Genomic DNA, 24,351 nt, shown 5'->3' with positions numbered 1-24,351 from the left:
ATTAAGATGTCTCATTCGACTCCGAATGAAGCACATTAATCCTGGCTCCAGTGAGTCTAGGGAGGACCCCCCCACCCCCCCATGTCTCCACTCTCCACACATACACAGCACCACCACCCCCCTCTCCAACCCCTCCCTCCCTCAACAACACTGTCCCTCTAATCTATGTGTGTGAGAGAGAGTAAATGTGTGTGTGTGTGAGACTCGAGGGGAACAAGTTCAACCTGCATGCTGTTGCTGTGGTGAGCTGTTTCCCTGGGAGATCTCTCCTATGTGCTCTTATTAACTTGGCGTCCCATGCCTTGCGATAACACCTCGGAGCGGCGGAGAGGGTGAGGACATTTTTAAGAGACCTATACTATGGCGATGCGGTTTGCCAAATGGAATGAAAGGCCATGTTCACAGGCCTTTATGCAAATGTGGTGTCACCTCTTCCCTTCAACGCAGAACAAAAGAAAAACACACAAACAAACAAACAAAAAGTGTGTTTTAAGAAGCTCTGGGTGTGCGGTCAAGCGACACACTGGGTGTGCAGTCAGGCGTACTGCGTTTATACGCACGCTGTGTTTCCCAGGCATCAGGAGCTTGTGCAAGAGACGTCCTGCTCTGAGAGGTGTGTGCATAGAGATGTATATCTTTTACTTATAATAAACTATATAAGTAGGCTGAAGGTTTATGAAAATTGATTGTTCCCCTGTCACATCACGTGGGCTGAGCTGTCCGGTCATTGAGGGGGACGGGGGCTCGGTGTGGGGGGTCTCAGCCTGGGGGAATCTGGGCCCCGAGTTTCCTTTCAGCTGAGCTCTCAGTCACTGAATTAAAGTAAGAATTTTTGGAATGAGATTTGTTTGCAGCACAAAAATAAGAACCTCTTAGGAGACAAAAACACTCGAATGAAAGATCCAGTTAAGAATTATAAGTAAATATGAATTTGCTGACAACAATGATTAGAAGAGGGAATTAAATCAGGATTAATCAATGGATAACAATGACTGAATCATGACCCAACCCACCCCCCCAAAACAAACAAACAAAACCTTTATTTATTTCTACATGTATCTGCGTTTCTGTATGTATATTGAATGAATTGACAAATCTACTCAGCTTTGCATAAATGTATGTATTTACTGTAGTTTTGCCAAGGTTATCCAGGCAATTGTTTACATCATTTTCTGTTTTATTTACTTCAAACAGAAGTACACAATACATGTTGATGTACTTTTCCAATAATATATTTAATTGCATCGATCAATCCGGTGTCTTGTGACCATAATCACCATAATCATAATTCACATTTGATGTCCAAGCTAAGCAAAACGAAATGTATCACCATGACAAATCACGTAAAAATGAATAATTGAAGTCATAATTGAATACGTTGTTGACAAGACACAGTATTAAATCTATCCCCTGGGAGCGGGAGATGTGTTGCACGGACACCCACTTAAATGCAAATTAATGTGTCGTCGTCAGTTGCTAAATCGTTTCGTATTTGTCACGTAGGGCACTTTGATGCCTCCAGTTCGTTAAAAGTTTAATGCCTTTCATCCGAATGATTATACGATTATGAAAACTGTAGATTAAAAAAATGAATTGTGGTGTCCATCTGTAAGCAGGAATATGAAAATTGCCCACTGGCCAGTTTTGGAAGCTATTTATCTACATATGTGTGTGTGTGTGTCTGAGCGAAACCCAGTTGTTATTGATTTGTTGCTTTATTTCTCCAGAAGTTGTCCAGGTGTTGTTGACTCGGTGTTAAAGAAAACAGTTTACCTTGTAATGAATACCTGCCCTGGGCCAGCCGCCGACTTAATCATTAAACACGCAGGATGCCCGAGTTTGTGTGCCACTGTAAATATACTGTTTGCAGGGGTGTGGGGCTGGGGGGCTGGGGGGCAATAATGAGAAGGAGATATGAGGAATGATTGTTTAAAAATAACTACGTTAATACACTGGTACAATTCTTTTGCGACGAGATTAAAAGTTCCCAGTTTACGTTTCAGATAAGAAACGGCAATGAAAAAACAAAACAAATACTTAGTTTAATGTTCTACAATATGAAAGAAACGTCGCCCTGATGAAGCTGTAGTGTTGAGTTAATTAATTCCCTCACACATTTACAGAGGACAGAGGTGGATATGAGTAGATGTAACAGATATCTATAATTATAACAATAATAAGTGTACACTGTGAATATGTGCATGCTCGGGCGGATCTTTTCTGACTTGTCCGCACATGTTGGTATTGCAATCAAAGTGCCGGCCTCTTTGATGTGCCGCCGGGTGGTTAATTGCCTATTAGTGGCGCTCAGACGGCCGTCTCGGGCTGCTGAGATAGCCGCTCCGGCCCGGCTCCATTCACACGGGACAGGCGCTAATTATCTTATCAATCGGCTAATTGGTGATGGCCCCATTGATGCCGTGCGCAATACATTACTGTTCACGATGCCCTTTGATTGCACCCCCCACTCCTCCCTCCTACCATTCTCTCCTTCCAATCTCCTCCATTGATACAGAATGATACCCCGTTATCGCCTCCGATGCCCAGGATAGACTAAGCTGTAGTTTATCCACATTTTAAAAACTCAATAGAGAAATGAATAAATGACAATCGGCTCAATGGGACTGAGACACAAGGCGCCTAACCACTGACCACTTTCAGGGATCTGCGGCCTAAATATGCAAAACGCTGCATAAATTGGTTATTGGTCGTTATTGTTTTTAACAGAGGCAACATTTAAAGACAATGAGCCGCAGAGGTGTAAAAGTGATCTATATAGTGCATTAGGAAATTGTTAAAATGCAATGAAATCGCGTTATTTCAGAACGGATTCCCCACCTGCTGTGTTATGTCCCTTACCGACTTTAAAAACATATATTTTCATATACAAATTGGGAACAGCTAATCGATGGGAAAGTTGATGCTAAATATTGGTAATTTAAATGTTTATCCTTTGAGATCAAACAGAAAATCATATCCCATTCACTTGTTATGCAATACATTGATCATGTATTTATTTATTTGTATTATTATTATTGAGATTAACTGGATTATCCTCCAACTTTAAGAAATTGCTCATTTTAAAAACATTTTATTTTATATAGCCCACACATAGGAAGAAATCATTTTAATTATTCAACATGGATCCCTGTTATCTATAACTTACATTTTAATGACTAACAAATATCCTAGTCGGCTACCAACTATCAAGGATCTTTTCCACTTTTTTATAATTATGATTGAACATTTATGAAAAGCAAACACTTGGCCATAGTTACATAATGCGCTTTAATAACAATGAAATGTGTGTAAAGGAGTATAAAACTGAATATTATAATAGCATAAAATAACAGTGAAAAGGTGTTTCCATCAGTTGAGCTATTTGAGTCTCTGTCCCTCATCTCCGTCCAAAGGTTTGCAATCGGTAGGACATATTGACCTATTGTTGATATAGTTGATTGTATTTAATTTTTAACATTTTAAAAAAGTGCATTCCCAGTCAATATTAAACAATAATGGCACCTTTGAGGTTTATCTGGTAATCACTCTGGTTTCAAACACAATTAAAGCACTGGAGCCTCCTGTCTGACAGGGGTCTAATGGGCGGTCTCGTTCACACTTCAATTATTGTGTAAATAAAACAATTAAACCCTGGGCCACAGTGTAGCAGTTTTCATCTGATGTTAAAAAATATGCTGTGGTCTTTTTTAAAGCGACTATCAATTTTTGAAGATGTTTGATTACCCGTTTGTTTGTGAATGTGGAGAGGCAAGAGGGGCGGATGGTTGAAGCAGAGTTGTAGTTATAGTCTATTGTGTTCGATAAATAAACGGTTTCATCAAGAAATACGGAATTGAATGGACCTGCCCAGTTTAGAGTGAACATTATTATTATAATCATTATTGTTGTGGAACACTATCATTTTATATCCCACTCATTTGTATAGTCTACTAGGACAGCAATGGTTCAAAGCACTATTCATTACATTTGTTTGTTTTTAGGAAAACATCTCCTGTAAATACTGACCACTTGGGGTTGAATTTCTGACATAATGTATCTTTCTCTTAATCTTTTCAATTAATTTAAAATATGTAACTCTGTAGTCATGTATATAATTTAATAAATGAACCTCATGGAATTAAGGTGTCTGTGATAAAATCTGTGATCAAATTAAACTGAATAACCAGAATTTATTTTTTAGTGAGTGGATACCGTTATCTAGAGCTTCAAAGTATATGCAGAATAAATGATCCAGATTGTATACAGAACCCCCTCTCTCTGAGTTAATCAGAACTGGTCTTGTCATGTCTTCTCACAAACACACACTCGCACACACAGAGATAAAGTAAAGTAAATCTAACATATACTTGTACACACAGTAAAAACTAACTAAATCTGCCCTTTAGTTCCAATACATTTGTTGGCTGGGAATGGATGACACAGAGACGGCCTATCTTATCCACCTCCTGATATGTGCTGATGATGATAATACCACCTTTGATGTTGGGAGCAGTGGGTTGCGGAGGGATACCGTTCAGACGGGAGCCTGCTTTAACTGATGACTGAGGGAGGGGCAGGAGACGTGGCTGCTCCTACAGGGTTCCTGGGATTCCTTCAAAGGTGAAAATGAGGAGAGGTTCCAGTCAGCGGCTAATTGCTCGTGCATTGTTGCTCTGTTTATGCATTCGTCTGCACTCACAAGATTGTAGGTCTCTTATGTTTATAGTGTGGGGGCCTGTTTTCGCCAAGACTGTCCCTAGCCAAGACAAGTCGCAACATTTCTTCCCCCTCTCCTCCGTCTCCTTATTGTACCAGTGTCTGTTTTTTTCCCTTTCTAATTTTACTAATTAAGTGGCAGTTTGCATTCTCACTGTGTGTACAGCAGCCTGAAGGACCCTCTGGATGGGTTGGGGGGGTCTGGTCTCTCTCTGATGGGATGAACTGCTTCCAAATTGAAGCTGTCTGACTGGTAAAGTTACTGTGTCCTTTTCTTGTTTTGGGAAGAGATTACTTCTTGATCAGAAGTTGCTTCCATCTTTAAAAAGTATATAATAATAATAATAATAATAATAATAATAATAATAATAATAATATGACTGTGGTGTTTCCGGGTGGCTGAGGGCTGTTCTTCAGAGCTGCCACGGTCTCTCTCTCAGAAACTTTGCTGTTGCGTCACACAGTGGGGTGTTTCTGTAAAATGTGCTGTGGCCGGATTGTGTACAGCAGGAGAAAGCTTGCCTTGGGGCGGAAAGGCATTTGCAGCTCTTTTGCACGGTACCATATTAGATCACACGGGAGAGGGCGGGCCAGGGTGCCCAGACTCACACACCCCAGACACCCCCCACCCTTCCTTGTACATCATGAACTTTTGAAGATACACCTCTTTTTCCTTCTTCTTGTTAACTATGAATTATTCTACTTTTACACATATATATGTGTGTGTGTGTGTAAAGATAACAACAACATAACAACCTCTTACTCAGTGCAATGGTGTGATTGAAGGCTTGACGCTGTCCTCATGTCCACAGTGGCTGACCCCAGAGGGAGCAGGGCTTTAGCCTGTCCTGTATGAGGCTGTCCTGCTATCAGAGGCGGCCTGCAGCTCCCAGCCCTGAGAAGACACACACGGCCCCCCAGGCTGAACACAGACCGCTGTCTTTTAGGCTAATGGGCTCCCATGGAGACACTCTTTGATTGCCGTCAATGAGCCCCTTTCATCTCTAATGGGGCTGTTTGCTGCCCTGTTACAGACACAAACGCCTCGGCCCTGCCTGTCAGGCTCAGTAACTGAGCCCTGTAGACGAGGGATTAGCATTCTGGGAATCAAAGAGCAGCCTTCCTCTACACAATGTGTGTATGTCTTGTGCAAGTGGGTCATGGTGCAGGACAACAGGGGGAGCTGCTGCTGGGGTTCTCAGGACAGGTAGGGCAGCCACGTGTCACACTGAGCTGAAAAATAACAACCCCGTCCTTGTGACGGACAGTAGTATTTGTAAGATCACGTGTTTCCAGTGGCAGGGATAATAGAGTGTTCAAATATACTCGTTGTGACATGTCTCAGAATTTATTTCACACTCGGGGAAAGGCAGGTGTATACTGTATAAAAAACAGACAACACTTTGCACAAATAAAACTGATACTGTAACAGCATGAATTTTCAAAAGAGGGCTGAGCACCATGCTTGTGTGTCCCTTTCTTTAGGTGAATATGTGCATTTATGGAATGACTCATTTCCCTCGGCACCCCACCTCAGGGCAGCGTGCTGTACTGGTTTATTTGTTGATTACTGACTCCTCAGGGGGAGGAGGAGGAAGAAGAGGGAGACTTTCTTGCCCAAATGTGATGGTCCTGAATAGAACCATGCATCGCAGTTTGAATTTGCTCTTAGTTGACTGTCCTCTTCTCGGGACTAATGTTTTATATATTATATTGTATTTCCTTGCTCTGCAGTGATCTGTGTTTCTTGAAATTTGTATTTTGTGAGAGCAGTGGCAGTAAGTTGCTTTGGGTAAGGGCATCCACTTATATATAAAAAAAACAATAAACAAAATAAATAAATATGTGTAATAGCCATGCAAGCTGACTCTTCTCAAGAGTGGCTTGTGATTATGCGCCTGGTGGCAGGTCTGATGGCTGCTGGGGGGCCACGGAGACTGTCCCCCAGCCAGGGCATTGTTTCAGTCTCTCCTGGAGCAGACGTCCTCCCTGCTTCCTCACTCACTGCTTCTCTCCCTCCCCCCCAACAACAGAAAAAGAAGGTGGTGGTGTTTGTTTCTCATTCAAAACTTTTGTTTCACACGCCTGGCGCGGGGAAATAGTGTGAAGGAGATTATCCGCCATTCATCCGGGCCCATCCCATCCCACCCAATATGGAAAAGCTGCCCCTGTGCCCCCTACAGGCTTCCTGGATTGTTTTAGGAAGATTCAAGGAAACCAGCCTAACATGCCTGCCTGTGAATGCTTAGTTGAGGGTTTTGTTCTTCTTTATAAAACAAAAACAACATCTACATTTGTTTTGTTATTCCTATTTCTGGGGAATTTTATATGCAATTGTAAAAGGGAAAACAAGTATCTGTGTGTGTGTGTGTGTGTGTGTGTGAGAGAGAGAGAGAGAGAGAGAGAGAGAGAGAGAGAGAGAGAGACTGATTTCTTTGATGAGGTAAGAAGTGAAGGTCTTACTTCTTGAACTTCGACTCTTCAAAGCATCTTTCTGAGAAGTACGGTGTCAGTCCGGCTCACTGGTGGGTTTGAATGGGAGCTTTTCAGAAGCTTCAGATCACATTTACACCTCGATTTAGCATTTGCTGATCCGGTCTCGCAGTGTCTAAACCCTGCTTTTGAAGAAGGCAGCTTGGAGAGCCTGGCTTAGGCTGAGCGGGTTACACTTATTCTAGTGTGGAAAAGGCAATAGAAATTATGCAGTAACAAATCACTGGGAAAACCCCCCAAAAAACTCCCTTTGAAACCAGGAAAATCCAAGGCATGCAAACACTGGGTGTGATCCCGTACTGAGCTCTTACTAACCAAACTCAAACTCACACTGTACCATAAAGGAATGGGGTCAAAAAGTTGGCGATGATTTTGGTTTAATGTTTTTCTGTCCTGTTATTTTTGTCAATATAAAAAAAAAAAAAATTATTTTAAACACCTTAATTTGAAAGGATAAACCACATTAATGTGCACAGTAATATTCTTGATTACAATCAATTTTGGGGGTTGCAGACACATTGGACGATGCTTAGATGGGGTCTTGGCGAATTTGTGAATCTGGGAGGTGCTGCCCTGGACGCTTTTTACTAGTCTGTCAATGTCACAATAACATCCCACTAGTCTGTACGGGACAGGGAGGGAGTCGAGTAAAACTGAAGCTCTTGCAAACTGTGTTCATTTTTAATATTTTTATATATATTTGTTTTGTTTTTCTCCAAAGAGAGCAGCCCTGGCCCAGCAGCAGACCTTCGGCCTCAGTGAGAACACCTACCTGCAGGTTCTGACCGTCCTGTACTTTCTTTCCTCCCCGGGAATCTCAGGTGAGGTAGTGGTTAAGGCTGTGCTCGGTGCACAGCAGGGACACACTGGCTTCTCACGTGCCTGAAAGGTCTTGTTTGCAAGGCCTAATGGCGTAACTGCACTACAATGCCACTGAACGTATTTCTGCACCCTGCACCTTGAGCCAGGAGGGACGCAGCCCTGGGCCTCCTGGGTCCTGAGCCCGTCTCACCTGTGTCCCACCTGACATCTTAATTGCGTCATCTTTTCTTAATTGCTTGTTTAATGGGGGTGATTGTGACTTTAACTGTCAGTGAATCAGAACAGTGGATCAGATTCCAGTTGAAAAATAAACAAATGGACCCTGAGGTTTCCTGGACCCCAGAGGGCCTGTTTCTATTCCTGTGATGTTTTCATACAGAGACAGTGCTGCTGCTGGTGGCAATATCAGATGTGCGGCCGTTCCTTTACCCACCAGGCCAGTCAGGCTATAGGCTCTGTCAGTTACACACACTCGAGCCCTTGCCACTGACCATGCTGACCGGCTGCAGGTTGCAGTGTGTTGTGAAGGATCCAGGTGAAAGAATGGGAATTTCACCGCAGATGAGAGCATTTGGTCGACAGCTCTCGTGGCACAAAGTTTGAAAAGAAAAAAAAAAAAAAAAAAAAAGGATTATACATTTTTCCACATTTAATTAACATTCAAAAATCATGTTGAAGTATACAATTAGTAGTCATAGTAATAATAAATATTATAATACAATCCACATCTGTCATTTCAATAAATATGTACAACAGTGGTAAAAGGATTTTTATTGCATTGAAAACAGTTCTTCAGGTTCTGTGCAATTCGAGCTCCTCTGATCTGCTCTTAGTGCTTCAACACTGTGTCTCTCACAGACTGGACAAGAGCAGTCGCTTACACAGTACTAGTAATCACTACACTCACAAGCACACACGCACGCACAACATAGACACACACACACACACATGAATGAATGCGTGAATGATTCCCATGTTCTGTGGGATGCACTGCACTGCTCAAGAACCGCTAACACAAGATGGCAGACAGCGTACAGGGAAGAGCTTTTCTGTAGTGTCCCATTGCTCAGATGCCTCCCTTACTGGCAGCTTGGTGGCTATCCAGTCCAGCCCTCAGGTCGCGTTTCCTGTACCCGGGGGGGAGGACGGGAGGTGGGAGGACTTGGTATGATTTCTTCCAATTTCCCATTAAAAAACAATTCATCTTTGCGTCTGGACGGTTGGCTCTTCTATCTTCCCTCAGACTCCCTGACTCTTCACAGCGGGCTTGGGAGGCAGCTTGTCTCTCATCTCATGGCAGGTAGGCAGGCGAATGGCCTCCTGCACAGAAATGGGAACATCCGAGTTCGATGGTAATCCCCCTGGTTTACGGAGGGGGGAGCTGGCTGGACTGTCTCAGGGGGAGGAATTGAGTGAAATTAAACTGGAGTTGAGGTTTGCAGCCCCTCCAGGTTCTGTCTGTCTCGCAATCTGGGCTGAGCGGCTCGCTACAGCTTTCTACAGGCCCGGCTTAAGCGGGACACCGAACCCACCAGTGCTGAGTGTTGATACGCCCATTGCAGCCTCCACTCAGCTATGGGGTTTTGTTATTGTGTATTTCACTCCGAGCCTGCCTGTGTGTGTGTGCACGCCTGCCTTTCTGGTGACACAACCCAACCCAGCCATGCCCAGTCCAGCCCGGCCCAGGGCCTTATCCCCCAGGCTTCAGCACCAGGTGAAAGTCCGGCCGACCATGTGGAAGAAGTGCTGGTTGGGCTCCTTGAAATATTTGCAGAGGGTGCGCAGGACGATGGGGCTCAGCTCGGGGTGGGGGCGGCCCTTGGACTCGTCCAGGCACTTGTCATGGCCATCGGAGAGCAGGCAGTAGAAGCCCTTGGTGCTGTTGAAGTAGAAGTTGGAGGGGGTGATCCTGGGGGGCAGCCGCAGGAACCTCTCCACTCGGTGGATCTCGGGGAAGGGGTCCCGGATCAGGGCGTCTCCGTCCACCACGTGGATCTGTGCCGAGGGGAAGTAGCGCAGCCAGTTGCGCAGGTGTAGGTGGTACAGGCTGCGCTGGATGGCCTTGTAGTTGGTGTTGAGCTGCCCCTCGTGCATCAGCAGCTGCTCCAGGGGTGGGTAGGGCTTGTGGCGCTGGAGGCGGTTGTGCCGCACCTGCGTGTAGTCGGAGACGAGGCGCTCCGCCGGGTCACGCACGATCAGCAGCAGCCGCAGCGCTGGGTTCATCCCCTTCGCCCGCGCCGGCGCCTGCGGGGCTGTGAAGTAGCCCGGGGTCTTCTCCACCGTTACCTGGCCCGGCAGCGCCATCGGCATCTGGGCGCGGTACCAATCCAGGCCGCGGTGGTAGTGGTCGTCCAGGTTGAAGAAGTGCACCTCGGCCTTGGCCACCTCCACGCCTGGGTGTAGGTTGAGCATCTCCAGCAGTGCCCGCGTGCCACCCTTGCGCACGCCGATGATGATGGCGCTCGGCAGGCTCTGGCTGGCGTTGGCGGGCGGGGCAGCGCCGCGCAGCTCCTGCAGACACGTGCACACCTGGCTCTGCAGGAGCAATAGGAGCAGCAGGGCAATCAGGACGAGCAGCACCGCCCACATGGTCTCACACGCAGGGGGGAGAGAGGGGATATGGTCTTCAGGGGTCAGTGGAGCAGTCAGCTAGTGGAGGGGGCCAGGAGTCTGTGTCTGCAGGCAGGCTGGTGGGGTCAGGGGTCGAGGCCTGTGGCACAAAGAGTTTGGCAGGACCCTCACTGACAGGATGCCGCCCCCGTGGCCCGGAGTGTCCGTCTGTGACCTCCCGTCAGGGTCACACGGGGCAGATCTGCGGTGGAGAGATCAGAGGAGATGATATGTCACTTTTCTTGTTTTCACTTGAGTGATCTGTGTGTTTCAGCTCGGTATTTTCCATGCTGTTAACCTTGTGAGTTTGAATGCTGGGCCAGCTGTACTCGGATCATGGCGCTGCACAGAAGGGGGTCAATGTAAAGCGCTGTCAGACTATAGAGCTCAGCAGAGCAAATTAAACCAGGATAACAAAGCATGCAGTGTAAACACCACCGTGAATGTGACCTGGGAATGGAATTACCCATTTTCATTGTGACTGATAGGTAGAAAATTACTCCATCGATAGAAGGAACACTCATGGCCCGATTTAATTAGAATAATACCAAAGTCGTTTATTCAGTTATAACAAGGAGGCCAGTCTGGAAGATTCATCTGAAGTTTTCAAAAGAACATACTATCATATAGAAGATTACTCCCATGGTTGCTGAGCAACTGCATGATGTCAGTGAGGTTACTAAGGTACCCCAAACTTTATCACAGACTCCTTCTTTGTCCTGCCTTCTCTATGGCCTTGGATGGAGATATTTTTCTAAAAATTGGCTACAAAGAACTACTGCGCCTGGCCTCTCCGGAGACGGTGTCAGTCAGTTAGTACTGATCTACACAGACGCTCGTTTAGACTCATAATGAACATTAACATGTTTTCTTTGTTAAAATATTAAATATGTTAATGGTATGGAGGTAAAAACGTCCCATTAAATCCACATCTTAAGAAGACAAATGCTTTTACCCGGCAGCCCAGGATTAGAAAGCTTTTAAAATAAATGCATTAATCTGTGATGCTTTAAATTGGCGGCGAGGTGGGGGGCGGGTGGCTGTTAAGTTGCATTACATTATCTCTCATATTATAAAACCAGAACGGAAATGCACTTCAAAGTTTCTTGTTAAAAGCATCGCTGAATGTGCAAGCGAGACATCTGCGGGTCTGCGGGTCTGCGGGACGGCGGGACGGCGGGACGGCGGGTCTGCGGGACGGTGGGACGGTGGGTCTGCGGGACGGTGGGACGGCGGGACGGCGGGTCTGCGGGACGGTGGGACGGCGGGTCTGCGGGACGGTGGGACGGTGGGTCTGCGGGACGGTGGGACGGCGGGACGGCGGGTCTGCGGGACGGTGGGACGGCGGGTCTGCGGGACGGTGGGACGGTTGGACGGCGGGACGCGTCCAGACAGTCGCTGTGCTTCGCTCTGAGAAGCGGAACGAGGGACGCCCGTGTCGGGGGGCCTCTGTCGCCGCCCAGCGGTGACTATTGGCATCACAGGCCGCACAGAGCCGCGACTGGTTTGACGCAACACGGACGGTATTGATTGCGTTGTGTTTCATAACCACCTGGATTTCTTGATAGGCTTGAAATGCGATCATTCGAAGCGATAGGCGTAATGAATACAGAGATGCTCGTTGATTTATGTAATTAAACTTTACATTACATTCATGTGATCCTTACAAGTCTGACTGAGACGTATCAAAAACCACTACATTCCTCGGCCCAAGATTTAATTGCATCCAATCTTGTAAAACTTAAAAATCAATGAATCAATGAATGGATTTATCATTCACAAAACAAAACGCAAACACACTTTTGATGTTTAACCCCCATTAAGTGGACGATCCTCAGTAGGGAGGTGATCAGTACGATTAAAACCATGTCTTCGTGCTGTGCAGTAATGAATGCTATATGCCTACACGGCTGCACTGTATGTAGTTCAATTGATGCGCTAATGTCGTCCCGGCCCGGGAGACGGTCGGTCCTCGCTCTTCTGCCTCACATCCTCCCCCGGGCCGCAGCGAGCTGTGCGGGCGTCTCTCCGGGGCTCCCCGCGGCGCGTCACCGGGATCTGAGCTGCCGAGCCCGGCGTCACCGGCCCCCGCCTGAGACTCGTCCTGCGTCGTTTCTTGTTGTTGTTAGGTTTCTTTTTCTCACACCTTCTCTATTTCTACTTCTTGCAATTAGAAAAGTTTGGAAAAGGTAGAATACGATGGAGGGATATAGTGAGCGACTCATACACAGTCATGTGTCAGGAGATCTTTTAAAGTATGGGAATAGCAAATTAAATACTTAAACGCAAAGGCAGTTTATTGTATTATTATTATTAATATTAATAATAATACAATAATAATAATAATAATAATAATAATAATAATAATAATATAGTTAAAGGCTTTCTGCTGTGTCCTGGTTATTAATTAGCCCATACTATAGATTTGGCTTTCCTAGTTTCCTAGATTTTTCCTGTTTACTGAACTTAATTGCCCTTTTGGGGATATCACGTCCCTGCACAGTCCCCTGAGTCTGTGACTCTGTTGTTGCGAATTTGTATGATAAATGGCTACATATCCATTGTGATTTTTGTTATTATTACTGTTATTGTGATTATGATAATTTTGTGACTAAATCCTAGGGACTTGCAGTCTCACCCCAGTGTCTCTTTCAATTCATACAACACATCCCAGTCCCGCCGACTGGTTAATCGATGTTATGATTTCTTTCATTGTGTGTGTGTTGTGGTGGGGGGGAAGTGTGTGTGTGTGTGAGAGAGAGAGAGAGATTCTCATTGAGTGAGACAAGTGAGTTGTGTGTGTGTTATCTGCATGTGCGTTTGTGGGGTTTTATGAGCACAGTTGTGTGTGAATGCACGTAAGAGTGCTCCAATAAGGCAGGCGAATGTGTATCAGTGTGTAATGCTATTTCTGGCAGTAGAGAAAAGGAGGGGATTAATGCTGTAATGTGAGCCTTTAGGAGGGAGGGTGGAGCGGCTGGTGTGTGTGTGTGTGGGTATTGGTGTTCTCAGTGACAACTGAGGGGTGGGGTGTGGGCATAGTGTACAACAGAGTGAGAGATTGCTCCTGGTGGGGGTCGTCTTGGCTAAAGACACCGATTACCCCCCCTCGGCAGCTCCAGTGCTGTGTGCTCCTGATAAACCACACATTACACACTCTCAGTCACACACTGACAACAGCTGTGGTATCTCACACACACACACACACTCCTCTACAGCAAGGGTGAACGAGGGAGAGGAAGATTAGAAAGGGGGAATTGAAGGATAGGCAGGGAAGGGGAATTGGGGGATTTGGGGGAAAAGAGGGAAGGAAAACTGAACTGGAGGTTTTCTTTTTAAGAAAACAAAAAACCCAAAAACAATGACAAAGAAAGGGCTGTCACTGACTGTCATGGCTTGGGGGAGGATGGCACAAAGAGATTGTTTGCACAAGCAGTGTGCTATAAATAGGGCTGAGTTTTTTGGGTTTGTGTATTGTTTTTTTCTGCTTGTCAGTATGGAGGAGTCCCAGGTCCTCCAGAAAGCAATGACTCGCAAACCGCCTGTCGGTAAGTCGTTGTCATAAGCCACCGTGTAAACCCGGTCCAACGTGGGGGCGGACGCACTGCTGCTGCTGGCAGTTCACACATTTTTACAATACACCTGACGTTACATTTTCTTTAACACCACAATCAAACCGTGATCAGGCAAGAGCTCGTGTCTCAATGCGTGTTTATGACCAGCTGTGTGAGATGAGCAGGTGAAGGTTCTCTGTTTCCGTTCAAGCAAACAAACACACAAACAATGTGCACATCTGTTTTTCAAGAGCAAAAAACAAACTAGACATAAAAGTGAAACGCTGGGTTGTTCGAGTTGACCCCCAAACTTCAAATGTGAGGCGAACAGAAGGTGGAACATCTGTTACAGGCTGGTTTCTTGCAATGTTTTTACCGCCGAGTGGCTGGCATGACAGAGAGGATCCCCATGCCGGTCCACTGGTACAGACAGGCTCGTGCTGTAGGCCCGTGGTGCCACAGAGTGACGGCAGTGGCCAATGACAAGCAGCGCCATCGAGTGAAGCTCTGTATCGGTGACTCTGGAGCACGGCGACACACTGGCATCCCGGCACTCCAGGTGGACAAAGAACTTATTTAGCTTATCATAAAGGACAATAAAAAAAGAAAAGAGATCAATTAATCTACATAGCTCTGGAGATAAGCAGGCTTGGTTTGTTTCTTTCTTTCCTCCACCTCCCTCATCTTCCCTCAAAATTGTATCATCTTCCTTTATTTTATTTCATTTTCTCTCTCTGCGTTGAACGTGACCTTCGCTGGAGCTCCGCAGCGTTTGCAGACTGACGTCCAGCTGTGTTTCAAATTAGACGCTTTATAAACCCCAAACTCCCGCAACTTCACAGATCTGGGTCAATCGTATAAGACATCGAAAAGCCTGCCCTCCATCCCGCCAGCTCCCTTATTGACAATGAGAGCGCAGAGAAGGGGGGCACAGCTTAGACTGCTCTAATTAAATGAGCTCTGGCAAACGGCAGCTTGGCGGCAGCAGTGGGTCGATTGGCCGACATACCCCTGCCCCCCACAGCCCAGAGACTCTCTCTCTCACCCTTGTCTCTGACTGGTGTCTCTGTACCTCCTGTTCTGTTTGGGCCGAGGATGTCTCGATGGACCCTTAACGTTTCTTTGTTTGGTTTGTTTGTTTGTTTGTTTTTTAAAAGCAGACTGATAACACGGCTACTGCTACATTAGATCTTGCCAGACTGTTCTCCTCCTCCTTCTGCTGCTGCTCTTTCTTCTCTGGATTCTGCTTCAGCATCCATCCCTAGCCAAGACACTATCACTCAATTTCTCCTGCTTTGCCTTCCTCTCACTTCAGTCTCTGAGTCGAAGGAGGTGTTGGGGGCACCCTGGAGCTCAGCGCATCGCAGTCAGTACGGTGGCTCAGGGCAAGAGGTGCTGGGTTCGCTACTTGAGGCAGTGGGGACCGAGCAGGAGGGGGAGGAGTGAGTCGAGAGGGGTTTCCGAGAGAGGAGAGAGGGAGAGAAAGGAGAGGAAGAGCTAGAGAGAAAGAGAAGGAAAGGGAGCGAGGGGAGAGGGGTGGGAGATGATGACACGGGTGGGAAGACGAGGCTGTCAGCTCACAGGGCGCAGGTGCTCCTCAGCTCATTATAGCCTGACAGGTGAGGAAGTTAATATAGACTGGGGGTGTGGGGGCTGGGGAGACGCAGCGCACCTCTCACTATGGCAACCATTCATTAAAACACAACAACATCTGCGGGGTGGGGGGACACACAAGATGCAGAGAGAGAAGCAGAGTCGGGCTGGAGTGTAGCAACGTCTTCATTCACTTGCTGCCGGTGTGTCGTTCTCTCAGTCCTGTGGGTGAAGACCCAGTTAAGCCCATTAACTCAGCTACTCCTGTCGTCCACTTCCTTTTGCAGTCTGGACTCACACACACACACACTAGCGCCACTTCCTGCAAATAGGATGACTGACTTCTCACTACACAACATGGCGCTTTACCAAATCTGAAGCTACATTTTGTTGTCTTTTGTCTCTTAATCACCCCCCCACCCTCGTATGTCCTGTGGTCTGAAGTCTAAATCGCGGCAGTGAAGTGCTGCTCGGTCCTGCCATCAGTCATCCCGTCAGCCTGCAGCGGGGAGCTGGTAATGGTGCTGTAATGCACCATGTCCCCGGAGAGGGGAGGCCCGGCAGACACTGTGCTCATCTGGACAGGGAGACATTAAGCCGGGGGCCAGCTCCGGCCCTCAGGTTTTTACGATCCCCGGGACCACTAATGGCAAAGCCTCGCCTGGTCATAAGGACGCTTCCGCAGCTGTTCTCTCCAGAGCCGAGCGCAGTTCCTCAGCTACAGGCCAGGGAGGTGGGGTGTACCTGGGCAACATGCTGCACCTGACACTGTATTGTATTGATACCTATGCTATATTACTACAAGATAACTTGCATTTTCCTCTGAGTTGGTATATAGTGATTGCTAAACTTAGTACACTCTCAAGGTCTGCTCTTTTCCACTCAGGCCTCAGCCTCTCTCTCTCTATCCCTTTGTTCTCCACCAGCCTCTTTATCAGCCCACCTGACCTCACCTGTGTTTGACAACTGTGTCTGATGTGTGATCGGGGAGGATGATTTGCTGCAGACCGAGGCCCCTGCAGGTCACTGTACTGGTACTGCAGGCCTCCTTGGGGAATAGCTGACATATCTCTCTTGTGTCACCAGTCCTCACACTTCACCTTATACTGTAGGTGATTTTTACTCATTTTCTACGTACATAGTTTTCGAAGAGATGCTGGTTAGCCGCTCCACGTTCCTGTGCTGTGTTGTCAGTGTGGGATGTGAAAGAGAGACAGCTAGCGAGCCACAGCGACTCCCTACGGGTTCAACAGGCCTTCTCTGAGCACCATTGTAACTCAACTTTACCAGACTGACCTCCACATATATAAATGTCTGCTCTATAAAGACATGACATCAAGACAGAGACATAGATTGGCCTTTTCGAGAAATGCACAAATGACGTCTGTTCTATATGGATGTCCTTGCTGGGGCATCTGAGCCAGCCCAGTGTAATAAGGTGACCTGGAAGGGCGACAGTCTAGCAAAACAAAGAACCAAACCAACACACTTCTCGGCCCCGGCACACTCGGCAGATGGCACAGAGGGGGCTGAGGCGCGTGCCAGCCCAACCGTGGCTCAGAGTTTTTGAGTCTGAATTGGAATGATCGTCTGCTGGGGAGCAGTCCCCCCGCCTTCCCCCCCTGCTGGGCTCAGCCTAGCGCTCTCCCAGAGCAAGACAGCAGCCCCACAGCCCCCTCACTCAATTACAGCGAACAGGAGCCGCGGATAATGAAGCCATTCCTACAAACGAAGACAAATTGTGTTGTGTACCTGTTGGGGGGGGACCTCAGCTGGAGAGAATGGTAAAATGTTTTGAACATGAATGGAGGAAGAAAAAGCAAACAGATTACACCCTCTCCCCAGCCCCCCTCTGCCTCCCTCCCTTCCGCTGCCGTCCCTCTCTCTCTCCCTCCCTCCTTGCCCCTCTCTCTCCGTCTGCTTTCTCAGATTGCGGAATACACATTGTTACGTGGGGGTTACTGGGGGTTAATCACTCTTAAATAGACCATTTATACAGAGTGGCCCTCCCCTGGGGCAGGGAAGCGGTAATTTGTACACACATTACGGGCTCTCCGCGTTCGCAGAGCGGCCTCCCGACACAGAACATCATCTATTCATTACTGTCAGTCTGGCGCAGGATAGAGCTGCAGCTGCCCGTGGAGCAAAATCTCTTTTCGTTCCCCTCCTGCACTAACTCGCAATGCACCAGCCGCGGCCCTTCTCCCTTCTCCCTGCTCTCTCTCCCTCCCTCTATCTCACTATCTCTCGCTCTCTCCATTTCCTTCCTCGCTCTCTATTTCCCCCGGCTGCAGATTGAGTTCTCCACAGGGCCCAGGGTCATAATGGAAGGTGTCTGCCTACATATGCTAAAGATGTCTGTCCTGTGACACGGGAAATTGTCTTTCGCAGCACTGGCCTAATTTATTTTGATTTTTTAATGCAAGGTTCTTGAAGCCAGTAGGACACGGGCAGGAGAGAGGCTGTGAGCTGGTCCTCGCTGCGGAAAGGGACGCAGCAGTCGCAGTTTGAAAGAGACACTTCTGTGGGATTCGTGTTGTATTGATTCAGAGCAGCTGCTCAGTGCAGAGTCTGATTTCCAAAATCTGCAGTTCTCTTTAATAATAAGGAAATCATCCGAACAATAGCACTAATGAAATAATTAGCAATACTTCAGTCAAGAATCAAGAGTGATTGAAAATCCTTATAAACAAATACTGTGATGAGTGATGAGATTCTTATTTTCTACTTCATGTTTTGAAAACTCGACACTTCCTGTCTTAAAAAACAAAAACAAACCACCACCACTGTCCCGGGTCACATGACCAGCCTGTTTCACAATCGACAGTATTGGAGAAACCCATATGGCTTTCAACAGTAACAAGGTCACTGTCCCATATTTCAGCACAGACCCCAGGGGCATCATTGATCGGAGGCCTCTCTGAAAACAAATCAGCTCCCATCTCTCTGTCTGTCTGCCACAGATAATGTTTATGTTTTTTTTGTGTTTGTTTGTTCTGTGTGGCGCAGATATCTAGGGGACACTATCAGTCCACCTCTCTCTCTCTCTCTCTCTCTCTCTCTCTCTCTCTCTCTCTCTCTCTGTAAGTATCCCATATTTCTGTCTATGATGTAGCTATTGACTGACTGTGTGTACATCTCTTTGTACCTGTCTGTCTGCCCATGTCTGTTTCCGGTCTACTGACTGTTCTCCGTCACGCCTCAAAGCCCTTCAGGTCTTCAAGGTCAAGGGCAGGTGAGGATAGGGGAGTGCTGTCCGCTCAGCTCTGGGGGGTTAGCTGTGACCCTGACAGGTGCAGTGAGGGAGCGAGGGAGTGTGGGGGCACAGGGGCGAAGGAGAGAGGGAGTGCAGGGGCTCTGTGACTCTAGATGACTCTATAATTAGATGACTCTAATTACCACAGATAGGGCAGGCAGCTTGTAGTGCCACCCAGCCCTTCAGCCAAGGGCTCAGTGGGCAGCCTTGAATACAGATGTCAGCACCAGTTTTCGCAGTCCCCCCACCCCCCCCAGTAAAACAGATTACAGTCAAGTCCTTGTTTGTGCTCCTCTTCACTCCCCGTGTGACTCACTGCACATTGTATTGTGCGTGTGTCCCTGCGCACCAGACCAAGTGGGTGTTCCTCTGCATTGGGTGCCAGTACTCGTCTGTAATACACCTCCCCTCAAGATGGGAGTTCCAGGTGAATGTTAGAGGAAGGGATGAAGACAAAGATGACCTTTCTGCAAAATTCTTCATTAATAAAAAGACGTTTCGGGGACTTGAAATATGTTATCGATGTTGTGAATCTGCTTGTCTCTGTGCCGCCTGCAGCTGGCTGACTGCAGAGAACACGGAGGGAACAAGTCCTCAGAGACTACTGTGGGGGGTTCTGTCTCATTTCACACTTTGCTCTCTTTATGACTCTTCACTCTCTGCTCTACTGCGTCTCCATCCTCGCTCAGCTACTGTGGCTGGACAGAGACCCCAGGGTGTGGCCACTGGACTAGAAGCTGTGGTTTGGTCAGCAAACTTTTAATACCTTCGTGTTACGATAGCAACAGACCTGGGTAGGCTGGTTGGGTCAGGCCAGGACAGGGCGAGCGTGCGTGTGGATGCCAGGAGCTCGGTCATAAATGCCAACTCTAGCGCAGGCCTCCCTTTCGCTCCCTGCCAGGTTTTTTTGTTCCTCACATTTGGGAGCCCAGAGACAATAGCAAACATTGTGTGACACTGTGACACTGCGTAGGAAGAGTGTAGGGACTCTGGGCGCTGAGCCACAGGGGTCTCTCTGGGTCAGCCAGACTGGGGCTCTCAGATCAGTTAGTGAGAAGCAACCGGACAGGCCGTCTTTTCCAGGGAGAGCACGAGAGAGCTTTTCTCTTTCACTTTTTAATCTTTTCTCTGTAAAGTGCCGTGAGAATACTTGGTAATGAAAGACACTACACAAAATACAGGTGTTATTATTATTATTTGGGATATATTCTTATTTTACATTGTGCTCTGTACTCGGTCCAAAATGGATTTGGTCTGGGGGAGGATTGCATGAGGCAAAAAATGGTCAGGCGACACCTTTACAGAGTCACTCGTCATCTATTTCCAATTGATAATGGGTTTGTGCTTTTCCACTGCTGGTATTTGTGCCGGCTCTGACCCCCTGCCCACAGCATCAGCGTATCTGCTTCCACATGCCTGCTTATAGCTGCACTGCCTGGAGGAGGGTCGTGCTCTAGGACTTGGATTTGATTTTAGTGTTGTTTACATTCAACTAGGGTTGACATGGTATGCTATATGCATTGTTATTTTTGTATTATTTTTTGTGGCAGTTTTATATGTTGTGACAGCTGTGTGTCACGCTTGATAAGGCTGTCTGCTAAGAAATCAATACTACTACTACTACTACTACTACTCATAATAATAATAATAATAATAATAATACCCATAACGTGGAAGGTGTAGAGAAGAGTATGTGTGACTTACAGACCCATATGTAACATACTACACTAGGGAAGCTAACATTTAGCAAATGATTTCTGATGAAAAACGCATGGAAATTGATTGTGGGTTATATCAGATTCAGCCGCCCACTCCTGAAGCACATTCTTGGCTATCTGTTTCAAGAGTCTGACCGGCTCTGACGCAGTGCCCCCCGGTGCCCCCCGGTGCCCCCCCAAGATACAGGCGGACTATGTAAGGATAGGCGCATATGGAGACCCTGTGCATTTTAGCGTGGGCGCAGGCGAGTTACTCCAGCACGCCTCCCTCATCAATAATGAGTGGGTTTATTCACACAGCGTGTCTTCATGTCTCGCAATGTGGACAGAAAGGAACACAGAAGGCAACACGAAGGGCCTGACCTGGGCTCGTATGCACAAAGTAACCACCACAAGGACAGTGGGACAGTTTCTGTGTGTTTCGTGACTGTGACATATGCGCGCCCGCACACACACACATACTTGCGTGCGATCCTTTCGGCGGTTGTTGAAACTAAATATTAAAAATTTAAATGTTCAAGATCGTTATTCTTTAATGCATATCTGTGATTTTTTTAATGAGATTCCAGAAAACACATATGAACCTGAGATCCTGAGAGGCTGCTCTTTTAGGACCCAAGAGGCAGGAGGAGCGGGTTTGAAAGGCAGACCGCTGTGGCCACATCTGGGAGCCAGGTCTGACATTCAGCCGCACTGTGCCGATCTCTGGCCGACTTCTTACCGATGTCTGGTATTGGCATTAATAATAAAACACCTTGTCACAGCATTTTATAAAAACAAAATCCCACAAAGCTAAAATACATGTATATATATATATAAAAAAACTGTCATCTAAACTAAACTGCTCAGTTGTGAATTTCAAATGCAGAGAGAGAAACTGAAAATGTTGCAAATAATTATTTGTGAAGTACAGGGGTTTCTGAGCTCGGCCCAGGGTGCCAAGAGATTCCGCTCTGGTCTGCTGACACATGGCTCTCAGCAGCAGTAATCTTTAATAAACCAACGGCTTCAGTGCCAGGGATTAGTGCTCCAGCAAAGTACTACGGCCAAACAGAAATATAACACCGACAGACACATTACTACTGTGTTTGATTACGGTGTCTTTCTCTGACAAAAGGCTCTCAGTGCAGTTCAAATCAGAGGTATGTGGCCTGGAAACGAATCTGTTAGCGAGCACTGACATCAATCAAGATCTCCTTCTTGTCCACAGAGCTTTATTTTTATAGATAAACTAAACAACAGAGGGAACTAAGTAACTTCGGAGTGCACTGCATTTATTTATTAAAAAACATGTTGATATTGAATCACACTCTAAATAACACCTTATACCCCCCCAACCCCTTCAATAAAGCATCAGCTTGTGGTATAACCCTGTTGGTGGGGTGAACACATTAACAAAGACTTGCATGCTGCCTGTTTTCCCTCAAGCCTACCAGCCACAGACACCAACTATTAGTTCATCTTCCCTGAAGTCCTGACGCTGAGTCACAAGGAGTGACGGGCAACTTTTCCCCCCATTCCTGTCTGCCACCTGAAGGCGCGATGAGATAAAATGATTGTATAAAGGGGTTTTCCCTTTCCCTTTACTCACTGATACAAAATAACCATCACTGTAAAAATAACAACAATCATTACAAATACATATCCAAACTGAACTGCCAGCAAGACCAGTTTTGAAGGGAGATGTGTCCCTAAAGATGACATGTTCAAGCCCAGACTAGCAGCTCCTATCCCTTGGATGCTCTATGTTTTTTAATAGTGGAACATAACCCACAATGAACTGATAAATAAATAAATAAATACATACATGCATATATACATACATAAAAATAAGAAAAGTGTGGCTTCAACACGACGCTTTGCAGGTGACTATTCTGGTTCAGTACCAGAAGGCAGGACATTAATAGGGGCAAACATTAAAACTTTATCAGCATGAAGAGCTCAGAAGTACAGAGGTTGTGGGGGGGGGGGGGGTCTTTTGACTGCTGTTCTAAAGAGAGAGAAAAACAGAGCAGCCAGCTGCACAGGGAGGGGTTGGGAGAAGAGGCAGGGAAAGTGCCAAGTGCAGAAACGTACCTGTATCAGGGCAGCGGCGCGGGGGGGCAGGCCGAGAGCAGTCTGTGCAGGTGGTCAGAGCCACGGGTCATCAGCACTGGACACTGCAGGCTGAGGGGCAGAGGGATCCTCCCGTCTCCTCCTTTCCCGTGCCTCTGCTTTGTTTCCCCTCTGCCTGTGTATCTACCTTCCTGGCTTCTTGTGAGATCTGTAGTTTTTTTTCCTCTTCTTCTTCTTTTTCTGTTTTGTCCTTAGCTCACCAGCTTCCTGGCTGCTCAGAGAGTGCAGGCTGTGTGAGAGGAATGTGTGTGTCTCCGAATCAAAGGCTTGAGCGAAAGCGAAAGAGAGAGACAGACAGAGAGAGAGAGACCTTTGTGACTTGGAGCTCCTCTGCCTGTTTAAGCGAGCAAGTGACTGAGTGAGAGAGTGTGAGCGAGTAAGAGGGGGGGGGTAGAGAGAGAGAGAGAGAGAGAGAGAGAGAGAGAGAGAGAGAGCCCAGTTAGCACAAACACTCATTTTTCCACTGGGAAATTTCCACTTCCCCTCCCTCTCCCTCTTCACCCTCCCCTTTTCCTTCTTTTCCTCTCTCTCTCTCTCTCTCTCTCTCTCTCTCTCTCTCTCTCTCTCTCTCTCTCTCTCTCTCTTTCTTTCTTTCAAATTTCACCCCACCTTTCTTCTCTCTCTCTCTTTCCTGTGTTATTTTACATTATCCTTCATTCCTATCTCTCTCTCTCACCTGTACCCTCTCTAACTCTGTTTATGTTACCCCTCAGCCTTCGCCATATCTTTTCCCTCCTGTTTTCCCTCTATGGGATATGTGTCTGTTTACCATCTACTGTTTTTCACGCATGTGCTAAATTAATATTTGCTTGGTGCTCATGTTAGAATCCTGCCAGCATATTCTCTCAATCAAACACACACACTCACACTCTCTCTCACACACACACACTGTAACAAATCCCTGTGAACAGACATGCTTAAAAACTGATTTTTATTTTGGATACAAACACAACAGACAACAGAGTGAATGCCTGTATTGTTTATGACATATCTGTGATATTCTGAAGTGCCTGGGAATTTCAGCAATACTAACAAGGGCAACTGAAAAAGTGTTTCAAAATAATGTGCGATAGGCTAATAGGGTGTGAAGATATTATTATTATTATTCTTTTTATTGTTGCTATTTATTGATGTATGTATTTGTTTATTAAAAAGAGATTCAGGAAGTTAGAAAATATTAAATAATCAAAAAAACAAAAGCTAGGAGTTTTATTTAATCTGTCAGGGCGGTGACTCTGGGTGTAGCTGCAGGGGGTGAGTGCTGCATGCTGGGAATCAGGGGCTGATGTTGGGCTCGTGGTGACTGGGAGCAACTGGTCTCAGGCTGGGGATTCCCCTGGGAGGACTGGCGGAGATGAACTGTGCTGGAATATCAGATAGGCAGATTTAATTTGGTTTGTCAGGCAGGTTGTGCGCAATGGTTTCAACAGAAGTACTCCTGCCAGTTTGATTGAATGCACATCTCTACATATAT

The 24,351-nt window shown here is 46.7% G+C and overlaps 1 protein-coding gene across 1 annotated transcript; it reads right to left on the bottom strand.

Moving 5' to 3' along the window:
* Positions 1-8,786: 8,786 nt before the first annotated feature.
* On the bottom strand, positions 8,787-23,305 carry hs3st1l2 (heparan sulfate (glucosamine) 3-O-sulfotransferase 1-like 2). The gene is made up of 2 exons (XM_066714302.1): positions 22,839-23,305; positions 8,787-10,843 (listed from the first exon to the last, which is right to left on the bottom strand). The coding sequence occupies exon 2, from the start codon at positions 10,618-10,620 to the stop codon at positions 9,736-9,738; it is 885 nt and encodes a 294-aa protein (XP_066570399.1). The 5' UTR covers positions 10,621-10,843; positions 22,839-23,305; the 3' UTR covers positions 8,787-9,735.
* Positions 23,306-24,351: the final 1,046 nt, after the last annotated feature.

Source organism: Amia ocellicauda, chromosome 9 (assembly GCF_036373705.1).
Source record: "Amia ocellicauda isolate fAmiCal2 chromosome 9, fAmiCal2.hap1, whole genome shotgun sequence".
Taxonomy (NCBI): Eukaryota; Metazoa; Chordata; class Actinopteri; order Amiiformes; family Amiidae; genus Amia; species Amia ocellicauda.
Note: the sequence above shows the minus strand (reverse complement) of the source record. Positions and strands in the feature narration are given on the sequence as shown.